The sequence below is a fragment of the Dermacentor albipictus genome, unplaced genomic scaffold, assembly GCF_038994185.2.
Source record: "Dermacentor albipictus isolate Rhodes 1998 colony unplaced genomic scaffold, USDA_Dalb.pri_finalv2 scaffold_24, whole genome shotgun sequence".
NCBI classification, from domain to species: Eukaryota; Metazoa; Arthropoda; class Arachnida; order Ixodida; family Ixodidae; genus Dermacentor; species Dermacentor albipictus.
In genome coordinates, this window is record NW_027225578.1 from 5251145 (window position 1) to 5266327 (window position 15183).

The following is a 15183-nucleotide window of genomic DNA, read 5'->3' on the forward strand; positions in this document are numbered from 1 at the left end:
CTTATTCTGGCGTTACTTGTAGGATGTCAAATTCCTGTATGCTACCAGCTATATCCCTTATTAATCAGGAATCCGGCTCCTAGTTCTCATTTCTCCGCTAAGCACCGGTAGCACAGGACGTGCCCGTTTGTTAGCACTGTATATGCTTCTTTTGTCCTCCTAACCTCATTGAGCCTTATTATATCTAATTTAGTGCCAACTAATACCTCAAATAGCACTGCGAGGCTCGCCTCCCTAGATAACGACGATATAGCGTTAAACGTTGCCAGGTTCAGATTCCAATGGCGGCCTGTCCGGATCCAGATTTTTAGCACCCTCTGCTGCGTCACAGGTCTGACCGCCGCCGTGGTCAGTTGCTTTTGCAGCTGCTGTAAACTGAGGACCGGGGTTCGATTGTTGTATTCATATAGGTTGGGTTATATAGGAGGGTTATATAGGTTATATAGGTTATATAGGGTTGGTTATATAGGAGGTATATATGTTGTGGCCAAGTACTGCACCAGGGTGACCAATCCTGCTCTGGTGAGGGAGTGTGTTACCGGTGCTGGCCACGGGGATGAGGCCGCACTCCAGGCCCGTTCATGCAATTTTATCAACGCGCGGATATTTCGTTTTGTTTTTTAATCCGGCGGAAAATTGCGCGGCACCGGGATTAGAACCACGGTTCTCTTGTACGCGACGGGGATGCTCTACCTCTACGCCACCGCCGCGTTTCTACGCCACCGCTGCTGTGCTTATGTGGGTGCTTTTCTAACCTTTCGCGGTGGGTGCAGTACGTCTAGAACCAGTTTCCTGTGCTCTACACGGTTTTACGGGACCGGCGGCCACGAATCTTTACGCAACTTCCAAAATAACAATACGAGTCGGTTTTGGCACTTGGGTGTAAACGAGGGTTCCAAAAGAAGCGTGATTGTTCCTCAAATATATGTTTCTCCATAATTCTTCATGAGCTAAGTAAGAAAAAGGCTACTATAAATCCTTATTTTACACTTTCGCTCGTTTTCTACTTCTTGGAAGTGTTCTTACATCCTGCGCTTCTTTCCTGCGCGAGTCCACTTGTTGTTCTTTGTTTGTCAAGGTGTCTCTCACAAGTGTACCTGTGAGATGCACCTTATTTCGTTTCTCTTTTGTATGTTTACGCGTCTTTATGCTGAACGGTGGGCATTATTCACATTTGTACTTGTAAACGTAGCCCCGCCCCCTCATTCGCATAGGAAAGTTACCCTGGGCTGCCCCTCCTCCCCGAAAAAAGTCCTGGGTACGTGCCTGTCACTTGTCCTACATGTTTACATTATGGTTGTGTAGGATCTGAAGTCATCGACTGATCGTGACGTCAAACGAAGTAGCTACCCGTTTGGGTATCTCGTTTATTGGTTATATAGAATTATTAGTGAATTTCTAAGCAAATCGAACCACTCTACCGGTGACAGGACTGTCAATGCCATTTGCAAATGACAATATCCTAATATGGTTTAAAAAAAACGGCGGAGTTGACTTTTAAAACTTAGAACAAAAGAAGTGCACAAATCGTCGAATAATTTAAACAGGGCAACAATCCACCCAAAGGTGGATGGAGTTGGATTCGTTTTGATCGCTCGCGGAACCATAAAATGCCGCTCGCGGAATCTTTGGGTTGGCGGAAGCTAGTTTGGGAACAGCTGTCATAGACCATCGGGTACATAGCCCCGTGCCCATTTCCTACACCTCGCAGGGAATTCTGCATAGATGAAGCGGGAGAAAGAAAAGTTCGTATGATGTCGAAAGTATACATAGCTTCCCTACTAGCGCAGTCACGCCTAAAGCCACTCCGTTATAGTTACTTCCAAGCGGAGTCGCAACAAACGGAAGGCAAGCACGGGTAGAACTATAATACGAAACCGAAGCAAGGCGGCGAAAAGCGCGAGTGGAAAACGCATCGCGGTGCGCATCACGAGTTTACTGGCCCGCCACCTGCCGGCCCTCCCGGCTCCTGCCAGACGGCGTCGTCGTCGACAGTTTGTGCGTGGCATTCGCGCAATTGCCAGAATCGAAGGCTAGCATCAGCCGCGAGGACGGGCCGCCGACAAACGCCGACTTTCGCCGAACGGACTTTTGTGAGCCCGTGTTATGGCTAAGGCCTGTTTCGGAAGATAACGCACATCCTAATCGCCGTGTCTCTTTCCACCGCTGCTGGTGAAAGGCTCCGCCGCTTTTGTTCGAAACTTTTCCCACCAGCCGCAGCAGCCTACGTGGAGCGACGCCCCACCGTGCAGTCAGCGTCAGCATGAAACGGTAAGGTGCAATTTAGCCGGTACCTGCTCACCGCAGTGCTTCGGCAGTTCTATTGTAGGTGGTAGCGTTACTGTCAAGGCGTGTCGGGTATTATTCAGCTTTTGCCACTCCCAAGTTAGGTAAACTTAGCTTTGCTCGTGAGCTAAACCAGCGCTGGCTAAATTGATCTCGCTGGAAGTGCAGGCGATCAGTGCAACTCCGTTTGACCCGTGTCGTCGTCTTTGAAGGTCTTTTGTGAAGTTTATCTCTCCATGTGAACTAAAGCATCCCCTAGCCACAGCTCTGGCGCACAATACATGCCTAATTCTACATTTTGTCTGGTTTAAGTATGGTCGCAACCTAAAGCCGCCGGACGTATTTCCCTAATTCGCCACGCGCGCTCGATTCTTATTTCGGCGCTCTTTGAATTTCGGTTGCAGCGAGCTACGCAGCGTCAAGTCCATGCACGCACAGCGCTGATGACACCTAGGAGACAAAAAAAAAAAAAGCGCTTTTCATTACCCACGACGTCTGTGCCTCAGCGATTGCATCCAGAGTGTTAACCGAAACATTTTTTTTTTGTTCTGGTTTCGTTGCCTGCCGCGTTGACAGTGTGGATATGGCGTTTTTTCTGCTGTGCATGACTTCGCCGGTGTGATTCCCCGTCCGCGATGGCATCTTTCTCATGGGGGTCGAACTGCGTAAACGCTAGTGTCCGTTGGGTTGTCAATAACCACAGGTAGTCAAAACCCTAGCCCATTTAGGATGGGTCATGTCGACTTAATTGTTCTTCACATTTGGGTGACGCACGATGTGACGATTATCTTGTCATCATTCTCCACTCGTTCGGTGATACTGCTAACTGTACTACTGCTTGCTATACTCGACTTTATTATAGGTGGTATTTGTGACTGCGTAGTTGTAGACGCCTGCTGCCCCAAGCGCTGCTGCGCATGTAAACGGCACGTGCACTGTCTTGTGGACATTACGTCAGCGGGAGCGTTTGTCCATACAACGAAACAACGTGCTCTTTTACGTTGACATTTACTATAATATTTATTTGTTTATTATTTTCTGTACTACATAGCGCTCGCGTTTGTCGAATATCAGACGTAGACTAATACGTCGTTTGTTTTTTGTGTGATCGCGCGTCTTCTTTTTCTGCCCTGTCGTCTAGTCTGGTGCCGAAGTCTCGGCGGGAACATGGTAACTGGTGAGATATGTGATGTGTTAGAAAATGGTATATATGTGTGCTGCGACTCCCGACTTCTGCAGTCGCTGAAGTGACATCAAGCATGAAAGCGTCATGCCGAAATATCGCTAAGTCGATTAGATCCTGTGGCGTTCCTGCCGCTGGGCGCGAGGTCGTTGTGTTGATTCCCCACCGTGGCGGCACAGTATTTCGACAGGACGAAAAAAAAAAGTTCGTGTATTCAGCTTTATAGGCAGGTTTGGGGCTCTTGCTTTGCCCAGGAGGCGCTGCGAAAATGGTGCTGAAAATGGTTCCGAACTGGGTAGTACCATAGTTTCCTACAAAAAATTTTTGTAGGGAATTCTATGTGCAGTACCAAGCTCAGTCATCTGCTTCGGAAAGCACGTTTACAAGAATGACCCGCCACTTTCGGTTGTGTTGTATCACGGCTTGTAATGAATATCGGGCGCCGAAGATTTTTCAGGGGTGGCACTCTGCATAAAGGCAAGAAATTATGCAACGCCGAATTCTTGTACGCCGTTCAGAAAAAAGTGCGAATCGATGCAAAACTCGGGCTAGAAACGTGCTTCGCCAGGGCTCAATACTACCCAAGCAGGTACTACCAAGATAACGTTTCTCGCTGCCACCAGGCGCCGCTACTATACCTCAAACTCCAGCGCAAGACGCCCATAGTAACCTCAGGTTACGGTATGAAAAAAATCATCCGTAGCCCTCCAAAACCCATTTTTGGTCTTGGACGTTAAACCTCATGACATCAATTAGATCATCTGACGACATCTTGCGGCACGTGATCGGCTTAAATCTTGCAAATTTCGCCAAACGCAACAGGCGGTGCCTGGAGTTCATGCTTAAGCTCAGTGTGAGGGTGTAATCGATAACAGCACACATGGTGTTGTGATCGTTGCTGCAGTATGAAGCGTTATGTATGCTGTAAACATAGGATTTTAACATCTCATGCACTGTACCTTTCGTGCGGGGAGCTGAGGGCTGTCAGTATGACATCTTTTGTGTAAAAAAGAAAAAAAGACAGCTCCAAGAAGCTCGTGACAGTGCCATATCCTGTGGCCTTAAGAGGAAGCTTTAGCTCGGGTGCTCCTATCTAAATACATGTAAAAGGAGAATTCGTTTTTCTAGGCAACCACTGCACCAAATTTGACGGGGTTTGCTGCATTTAAAAGAAAAACTTAAAATCTAGTGACTGTTGGTTTCGAATTTTCGATTTAGGTCGTTAATTTTTAACGTAAACTTAACGTAAATTTAACGTAACGATTTAGGTCGTTAACTTGTTACGTAAACAACGTAACAAGTTCACGTAAGATGTAAACTGACATAACAAATTTGTCCGCTTTGAATGGTCTAATGGATGCCGTTTACAGAATCGCGATATCTGTTCTTGATGCAGAGCTATTAGTTTGTAAACTTCGTGCTTCTATTTTTTTTCAAACGTCTGAATTTTTGAAAATCCTTTTAACAAAATTCAAGCCCTAAATCAAAATTTCACTTCCAACAGTCACTAGAATTTAACTTTTTCTCTCAAATGCAACAAATTTCATTAAAATCGGTCCAGGGGTTATCTCAGAAAAACGTTTTTGCGTTTTTACATGTATTTGAATAGGCCGCGTCGGAGTTGGGCCCGAGCTAAAGCTTCCTCTTAATCTTAATTGTCTTCGCCATGATAAGCAAATAACTACTAGCGCACCTACATGTATAAATTAACAACATCGTAAGTTTATACAGCGCACGAAATTTTTGTTCTCTGAGCTCTGGTAATCTCGCTGGCGCTAGTTGGGTTACATCTGCAGCGTGTCAAACGGGGCTTGTGCGAAGCGAGAATAATGTGTGGGATACACAGCGAAGAATGCTGGTCTTGGCTATAGCGAGTAATTGCATTTGATATAGGTTCGTAAATTTACCCGATAAATGAAGAGAAAAGCGTGTTTAGGAAGGTTGTGTTGCCTACAGAGGTTATCTTAGCGTCCGGCTGATCTTGTTGATAAAGCGGTCGGAATGCCGCTCTGATAGCATTGACGGAGCGTGACAAGAAATGGCATAGAATCGTTGCATTGTCCCGGTCCAGTCCGAGGTGGGTAGCGGCCTCCGCAATCGATTAAAATGTCTCCGAGATTGGCCGGCGCACGGTGTCTGACCGCGCGCGCCGTCAGAGCTCGGAAGCCATGATGAGTCAGGTGCTGATTCCGCGACACCTCAATACGTTTAGAGACTACCACGTGATCTCATGGGACCGCCTCACAGTGTGCTCTTCTCAAGGCCACGTGACAATCTCTAAACGTATTGAGGAGCCGCGGGCCCGGAACTGCTGTTCGTCAGCCCCTGGCACGGAATCATTGAATCACTATAGAGTTTGACATTTTATTCTCCCTTCATTTTTTACCCTTAAAACTTCAGTAAGAAAGGGAAAAAGCAGTTTCTATTCCGCGTTCATGTGTCAATAATGCGCAGCGCGGAAAAAACAAGAGTTCGGATATTTACAGCATACATAACGTTATGATGCATCAACGATCACACCATATGTACTCTTCCTTTTCGAAAAATGGACGCGTCCCTTTCGAAAATGAACTGGTATCAATGTAACTCGTCCACCTCTCGGTAAACGGCTGGAGCGATTTGGCGTTCTGTGAATGCGTATAAGTCTGTCAGATGAGCAGCGCCCCGACAATCTGCTTGCTAGCTGGCTGTGCATAGTCGCTTATCGGCCGGTTCTGGCACGGACTCCTTCCTCCGCGAGGAGCGAGTGAGTCTAGTCCGGCTGTGGTTCTAGGCACTCAGTTGACACTATGGCCCTCAGGGGCGTTCCATACGGTTTGCTGTCTATCGCGAATCCTGCTTCGCTATTTGCTCGTCGGTGCTAGAGATTCCCGACGTTACACTTCAGCCATAAGTCGCTGGTCTCGCTCACGAGTCGGCTGACTTAGAATCGGGGCCTCCCGTGAGTAAGGTTAAGCCTGAATCGTATGCGGTTCCAGTCTATAGTTTTACAAGTCTAGTTAACATACCAAGGACTAGGCAGAGTGCTCACGCTCCCAGCTGGATGTGAATCTGTGTATCCTTCAGCACGGTCTGTTGGCACGAGTAAGCCCGAGAGATGACAATGCGTTGAGGTGGGGTGGGGGGGGTAAATATTTATGAAATATGGGTAAATATTTAATGTCATGGTTGTAAACTAAATTACGCAGGCCTAGTCTTTTCGTGAAGTGTGACGTTTAGCAAACTGGTTTAGATTGTGCTTTCCACGGCGTTAGAGGGGGTGTCCAGATTTATTAGGAACGCGCACACTTACTTGCTTTCGCGTACGTAGCTTAATAGAAAACCCGCTGCTGCGGACTATGGTTGGTGCCGCTGGCAACAGCCCAGCAGTGTTTTTTTTGGCGAGTTGGTGAATCTGTGAACGCGCGAGGTGTGACCTCTGTCCTTTTGGCTGTACCACAGCGCGAATGGATGGCACTGACCGTACCATCAAGCTCCACATTGTTCTTTCCATGGTGCTCACTGCTGGCTCTCACCGAGTGGATGCGTGTGTGTTTTTATCCTTCTCTCGTCCTTTGATCTCTTATTAATAATTCACCTGTAGTAGCACGCGAAACCTGCTTGGATAACCTCCTCTCCTATCACTGATTTCTCACCAGCGCGCACGCATTTTCATTACTGGTTAATATATACGGTTCCCTTGTGGTACATTCGTGGAATGCGCAAATTATGTGCACTATGGGCGGGCTATGCGCGATGCGAATAAAGTAGCATGAGAGTGCGTGTTCAAGAGACTATTTCCCAAAGTTAGCGGTCTGGCATAACGGAACACCAACCTTCTGAGCAGTTTCGCTCGCAGAACCCCCCCCCCCCCCGCCACACGCGCACACACGCACGCGCACACACGCACGCGCACACACGCACACACACGCGCACACGCGCGCACACGCACACGCGCGCACACGCACACGCGCGCACACGCACACGCGCGCACACGCACGCGCACACACACGCGCACACACGCACGCGCACACACACACACACGCACACACACACACACACACACGCACACACACACACACACGCACACACACAGGCGCGCGCGCGCAAAAAATCATGTACAGAACGAACGCGCGTAAGTTAAATTTTAACCGCATGTGTTTCCTTTTTGTTAACTTTCAACTCTAACCAGTGCGTTCCAATTGCTGATGAGTTCTGCTTGAAACGGCTGCAAGGCGACTAAAACATCGTTTTCACACCGGGTGCTGCAGCGAAAAAGCAATTTTGACAGCAGACCTGTTTAAGCGTGAGTTCCAGCCGTGCCCAGCGACCGTTCAGCAGGAGATTCCTATGTTGGAAAAAGTGGAAGAAATGGGGTAAAATGCAGCGCGGCAACTGTCTCAGAGAGGACACCTCAACCGCGCTGCACCGGGGGAGAAGGGAGTGAAAGAGAACGAAAGGGCATCAGAGGCAGCAGCACGCCAAGGAAACGCGACGTAGTGAGAGGTGGTCGGCGAGGCCGACGGCCTCGGCGAAAGTCAGGAGTACGCGTAGCATCGGCCGGTGTCGTGAGGGGCAGCCCGAGTGACGCAAAACGTCGATCACGTTGGCGCACGGCAGGTTGTGCCCACGGTAAACACGGGCGCGAGACGCGCGCGAGAGCGAAAGGCTTAGGCACTCACAGAGCAGATACTGCAGCGTCTCGATCGCACCGCAGTCGCGGCAGAGGGGAGAGGGGGCTCCAAAAGCTCAGGACAGCTATGCCAAGGGAAGCGAGAGGAGCAAAGGCTATGCGACACAGTCACCAGCTAGGACCTCGCGGCGCAGGTGTTTGGGTGAGTAGGCGCGCAGTGGGGGATTGGCTGCGCCTAGGCCTAGCGATGACCTATGCTCTGACGTGCACTCCTGTAGTTGAGAGACGGGGCGTGCGCCGGCGAGATCAGTGGGCCTCTTCGATTTTCGGAGTTCTGGCAGCCAGATGGCAGCCAGCTAGTTCCCGTTCTGGTAGGAAGTCACGTGGGCTGGGATCCCAAGACAACCCGAACCTGTCCGAAGTTTGCAAAATCGAACACCGGGACATGCCGGGACTGCTGGCCAAATGTAAACATGCTACCAGCATGGCAGCGCCCGGCAAGGCCGGCGCGCGCTGTTACGATTGGCTTCTGGCACCACGTGCAGAAAGGAATTTCACCCGACCTTCTCTCACCATGCCTCGTCGAAATGAGGCGTGACTTCTCCTGCCACCGTTAGCGTCCCGCACCTCGTGCAGAAAGGACTTTCTCTCACCCGACCTTCACCCACCAGGCCTCTTCGAAATGAAGCGTGACTTCCTAATTCGCCATGACCATTTCGAGTGTCTGCCGGTCTGGCGGAAGCCCCGCAGTGTTTACAGCCCTCTTTTGTGTGTGTGTGGGCAACTTTAGAGGGACCCTTTTCTAGAACGGCCAAACTCTACAGAAGAACTTCCACGAAGCAGCAACGCGCAAGAGACGGACAAGCGTCTACAATTCCAGGCGGTGGGACGCCCTCCTCGCATCAGGCTCGCTATAACTAGAGGAGGAGGGGCCCTCTTTCTGTGCCGGTCACGTGACGTCGACGGAAGCAAGATCCCTCCCACGATTGTAGGGAGCCTATTTAAGGGGCTCCGAAATGTACTTTTGATCACTTCATTCTCTTCTCGTCATCTTTCAACAACCTTTGAATAAACCGTGCAAGTTACGCACTAGAAATCGTCTCGTCCCTGCCCGGTCGCCATGGTCTACCGTATGCCTGCAGCCCGCCGACAACGCCACGCTACCCAATAGTAGCGTCGGTCGAGCTATGATAGGCAGGCGTCGCTACAACTCGGCAGCAGTACGATACGCTACCCTGGAGTACGCAACAGCGCTCGACGTAGTCGGCCCATTCATGCATTGCCAGCTTGAATATATAGTTATATTCAGGGATACGATCACTTTTGCGCGATTTCGCGCGACTCGGCGCAGGACGCGCACTGGGCCAACCTCACCTTACGCAGCGCAACAGATGGCCTCCGGCACGTCTGGTGACAAGGTGCGGTTGGCCTCGAAAGTGTATCCTCGAAAGCGATAGCTATAGCATCCCTGCTCGCAGCGATCACATCGCCCACCGTCGACGTTTATGAGTTGGCGTTGTCATCACAAGACATGAAAAAGGAGGTTATCGGGTACGTCTCATACGCAAAAAATTTCGTGCCGACCTGCTTGGACTTCATTTCAGGAAGTTTGTTGTGGCTGATCGTGTTTCTCATTTTGACCTTAAGGAGCTGGGGTCGCGGCTGGTGCATGAAAATGCACGCCGCCTGTGACAAACGAAACGTTCCACAGGAAAAACATTGGTCGCGATCATGAGAGCAATAAAAAGCCAAGGTACATGTACGTGTGTCTAATGTACCAAGTGCAATCAGTGTATTAGATCAACGGCCTGCAGTTCGAACACATATCGGTTTCGAGCTGCCACCTAAGCATACGCGGAGAGACGGAGCGAACACGGGCTAGCTGCAAATTAAGCCTTCGCTAACTGCAGAAAAAGGATATATATACATACGCGACATATGTGAAAAGGAACACCACCAGAGAAAGACGAACCCAAAATGTACCGCAATGGGTGACTGTGCGTTTACAACTTGCGTGGAACACGATGCAGATAACATGCATGCATGAGAGCGCGTGTGCGTTGATCGTCGCGAAGAAGCCATCAGGGGACACACGCGCAAAACCTTCAAACGGTTCACCGCGGCTGAGTCACCTACGTTTCACGAGATAGTGATAACGTGGCCTAGAACGTGCGCGCATCATCACTGGTAGGTCGCATATGTTGCCTCAAAGAAGAAAACTAGCGCGTAGGCGCCAACATGTTCGATGACTCATTCCATTTCCCGGGGAGACGCATCCTAGCTAATGAAGCAGACGACGGCTTGTACGCAGCAGACGACGTAATTGCGAGAAGCGTTTTCGACGGAATAATCAAGCACTTTGAGCTAGCTGCTCTATTTTTACTGCGGAGGAAAACTGTTTTGCTTTTGCCGAGAACCCTACGTTCAGTGCCTTCATTTCATTTTCTTAGGCAAAACGTCAAGTTGGCGTCACGTTACGAAAACAATGGGGCCATCAGCACCATTTTATTCGCGTCGCGTCTACGTCACGCATCGAAGAAAATGTTGGAATGTCCAGAATAGCGCCCCAGATCGGAAAAATTGTTAAAAATATTCCACGGTGTTTTCCGCGCTACCACTGTATGATTAGACACTCAGACCTAGAAGCTTTCTCACACACGCGCGCACACACACGCAAACGCACACACAAACGTACGCACAAAAATCTGGTCTCATAAAACTTAGTTGTCAGTCCCTTAAAATAGCCATACGGGGTTATCGGCGCCTGAAATTTCAACTGTCTTTGGTGCGCCTACGACAAACATAGTTAACCGCCTGTATCACTTCATGGGCTTGAATGATATCAAATGTGGAGCTACCACCCTTAGGAAAAAAAGTAATAATGGGATCAATTAAAAAGACGTCAAAGGATAGCACTGTGCTACACTTTGAAAACGAAGCTTTGCATTTGAGAACTACGCATAGTCGGTCTGTACGTCATCCCCGTTGTGGAAATGAGGCGGGCGCTGATGCACACTGATAGGCATTTTCTTCACTGTATTGATTAACGGTTACTTATAAAAGGGTCCTTCAGTAACGACTGCCACATGCGCTCTTAAATCTTTATTCCTGAAAGTTATTCATCGGCATTCTTCTCTGTTTCTATGTATGCTTTCCAATAAGTGAAATGCACGCGTCCCGCCGTTTCTACCGAGTCTATAGATAACATGAGTGAAGCAATCTTTCGCCATCTTCTTAAGCCACTTCTAATGTCTTAACTACGCCATGTTGACTCACGCGAAAGTGACCTGAAATCGCACGAAAGTGACTGTGTTCCATGTCAAAGTAATTTCCTTTTTTTTAACCGTTCTCCGAAACATCGCAGCGACTCCTTACCCGTTTTATAGTCGAGATGCGGCACTCTCCGACTTCCTTATGTGCCTCGTGGTAAAAACGAGCATAGCTTGGACATGTAGCTAGGCGGAACGTAGTTATGATATTGAAGGTGATTTTTAAGCAGGTTGCAAAAGACGCCTTCACTGATGTTATCTATGCTTGGTAGAAACGGTGGCACGCGTGCTTTTCACTTATTGGGATCATATATAGAAACGGGTAAATGTACCGATGCTTAATCTTCAGGAATAAATTTCAGAGCATTGAACAACCCACTTACATAGATAGGTAGCCGCAGGTACGGTGGCGTTAAAAGTTTAGGGCCATCGCTTCTGCGAAAAAGTTGCAACTTCCGAATAGTATGCGCCTGTACTAAGGGAAACCGTATACGTTGCATATATTATATAGTACTACTTGGAAATCAGAATACTAGGCACCGAAAATATTCAGCTTTATTCGAAAATACCGTGCCCCGTGAACCCGTGGAGGAATTATCATAATGAAATCTTGAATTTACTTCGTGTATATGGGCGGTGGTCGTCCCGCACCTATATAGACTTTTGGGCGGAGAAAGAGGATTACACTTTATTGCCGTTCATAGGTTCAAGGCCGGACCAGTAGGGGAAAAGGAGGAAAAAAAATATCGAAACACGCACGAAATCGCTGGCAGCCTTCAAAACTCGACGTCATCCGCCTTCTGAAAGAGTTGCGGCGGAGGTGGAAGTAAGACGTCGCACGAAATTACGCGGCCTATGCGAACCTTGACGGCCGTTAGGCTTCCTGTATAACCAGTAGGAAATCTTTAAAAGAATGTTAAGTATTTCGAAAACCCCAAGGTGGGCAGTTTTTATGAAAAGCAAATATTGTCATCCACCAGAGACTTAACACGAAGCTACGCGTATACCACTAGCACCAAGTGAAACACGAACATGGAAGTATAACGCGTCTTATGTGGGTTTATATACATGAACATACGGTGTTGTGTGTATTCTATCGCTAAACGTTCTGTGGTCCTCCTCTATGCAGAACGAACTGGATAGCGACACTCTCTTCACTCACCCCTGCGTTCCCCCATACCGGACCTCGAGGATCACGTGAAACATGCGTCACGGGCTCCGCCTCCATTTCTTTTCTCCTCGTGTTTTCTTTTTTTTTCTTTTGGCGGCGCTGCGCACTTTTGCTGAGGACGTCGCACGCGAGCTGTTGTCTCGTTCGCGCAGCGCACGATTTTGCGCGCTGTGCACAAGGACACATGACTAGCGGTATAGATCAGTGCTACACGAATACTGAGGCAAACACAAGCGGACCACAGAGCATGATCACGCGCTGCAACACTGTAGAAAATGGAACAGTTTCGGTACCTGCGCACATTACTGCACGACCGTGGGAACGAGCAGGCGAAGCGAAAGTACATCTCTTGCTTCGGTGCGAAGTAAAAAAAAACGCAGACATTCTGTTTGTGTGTTTTATTATTTCTCTAAACTTCAATTCGTCAATTCAAACAACAGATCGCACAAACAACAGATGTTGCCTTGAATAATTCTTGAAGTTGCGTGTCACCACGAGCGACGTCACACTGCAGACACGAGTACGTAGGCGCAGGGACACGCGTACGTCACCGATCCGCTTGGAGCGCTGTCGCCGCGAGGGAAAGAAAAACGGCGTTCGGATTGAAATTTCAGACCTTTCCGCGGCACGTGGCGATGTAATACTTTGCAGACACGATTGTTATCGCGCAATGTATGCTCTGCGCTTGTCAGCTCAATATGGCTAGACTTGGTGTTGGGCCCTTTAACGCCATTTTTTTGTAAGCCTCGAGCCCCACCACTGGAGAGGCCGGCGCTGCCCTCTGCTTGGTGTTCTGGGTGATAGAATTACGTTACGCCTCGCAGTGGGGACCAAGATGGCAACAACACAAATGTCGAAAAAGAGAACTGCGCCGGTATATGTGTAACGATTCTGTTCCGATGCTATTCCTTTCCGTGCTTCGTCAATGGTCCAAGCGGCGCTCCGCATCAGAATAGAGTCGAGCGAAAGGAATCGCTGCGTGATAGACGTCCGCACGCCAAGTTTCATCATAGACGCCAGCGCCCGTTCCTCCTCTAGCGGAGCGATTTCACCTCAAACAGGGTGTATGGTTCCGCCGCTTCCCATCACGGTTGCGCCTACGTTCAGTTCGCGCTGCGTGCGAAACGTCTCTTGTTTGCGACGGCGCCTCTTCGGATGACCAGAAATCATTATTGTTAACTGTTAGACAGCAATGTGAACACGAAAAGGTTGATTTCACCAGTGAAATTCTGCCGATTCACAAGAGAATGGTACGAAAAAAAAACAGACGACAGACATGGATTACTGCGGTGCGCCGAACCAAGTAAACAACTGGCAAACGAAGCGAGCTCGTTCATTGATCACTTGTAAGTGTATGACGGTTTTTACACGTAATCCACATGAATTTCATGATTACTGGGCACATAATCCTTTTATTCAAATAAAAACTTTCAGTTGTCAGACCAGTGCTTGTCTTGTCTTCTTTCTCGTGTGTGTGTGTGCGCTGTCTAAGAATGAAACGCACTTCTTTTGCATGTGCTAGCAGTGGCCGAAGTTCACGCGTGCCGAGAAATTGAATATGTGCACGATGCATTGAACATGACCGGAGTTCACTCCTGCATCGTCACTGCACCGATCAATCGAGTTACTGGACGATACACGCCCGCGTCTTGGCCGCGCCGGCATTGCTGGAGCAGTGATGGTTACTAATACATTCAACTTCCGTCTCTTGAGCACTGTTAAAAAATGGCCAAGCTATTACATTGCTGCCTCTATTCTATATTGTAGGAGACGTACTAGTTAAAGTTGTGTGCGCATGTCGTATTTGTTCTGTGTGGCGATTGTAGGATTTGTAGGAAACATTTTGTGGGAAACTGCAAAAATGACTTTAGCTAACACGCATCGTCTAGGCCGACGATTTTTCTGGGGGCACATACGATGTCGTTTCCAGTTACCTGCTCAGCGTCACTTACATGGCTAAGCAGACGCTGCCCTTTCGCCGCATTGCAACCGTTGCAACCATGAAAATAATCGTCAAGGGCACCGATCTTCTTAAAGGGCCAATAGAAGCGAGTACATCCTCCGAATAGTACGTCCACACGCACACACACGCAGGCACACACACCGCGCGCGGTACGAAACGCGCCCAAACAGGCGCAGCGCAGCATGCAATCAAGACGGTGCGAACGAGAGGTGGGAGAGGCGTACACCCGCTAGTTGAAATTTGCCCCGCATACGGCGCTCTCACGCCTACTCAGCTATTGAGAGAGATTTACCTAGAAAATACCGTTTGCGTTGAATGGGAAGGGATGAGAAGCGCGGAGAAAGTTCAGATCGACAAGGGACTGAGGCAGGGGTGCCCTTTATCCCCGCTGCTGTTTATGATGTACATGGTGAGGATGGAGAGGGAGCTAGAAGGAAGTAATATCGGATTTAATCTCTCATACAGACAGGTACAATAATAGAGCAGCAACTCCCAGGTTTATTTTATGCGGACGACATTGTGTTGCTCGCTAACAAGCAGTGATTTGCAACGTCTGGCTAATATCTCTGGACAGGAAGGCAACAATTTAGGTTTGAAATTTAGTGAAAATCAGGTGTTATGGTATTCAATGAAAACAGTGAACAGACAGTGGAGATACAGGGCCAAGAAATACCTCAGGTAACAGAATATAAATACCTT

The 15183-nt window shown here is 48.7% G+C and overlaps 1 protein-coding gene across 1 annotated transcript in view; it reads left to right on the forward strand.

The window, feature by feature from the left end:
• The first annotated feature begins 1979 nt into the window (after positions 1-1979).
• Positions 1980-15183, forward strand: part of LOC135909091 (polyisoprenoid diphosphate/phosphate phosphohydrolase PLPP6-like) — a 31934-nt gene continuing 18730 nt past the window's right edge. The window contains exon 1 of the mRNA XM_065440928.1: positions 1980-2271. Within this exon, the coding sequence (XP_065297000.1) occupies positions 2264-2271 (8 nt within the window). The 5' untranslated portion in view covers positions 1980-2263. The remainder of the gene's footprint in view (positions 2272-15183) is intronic.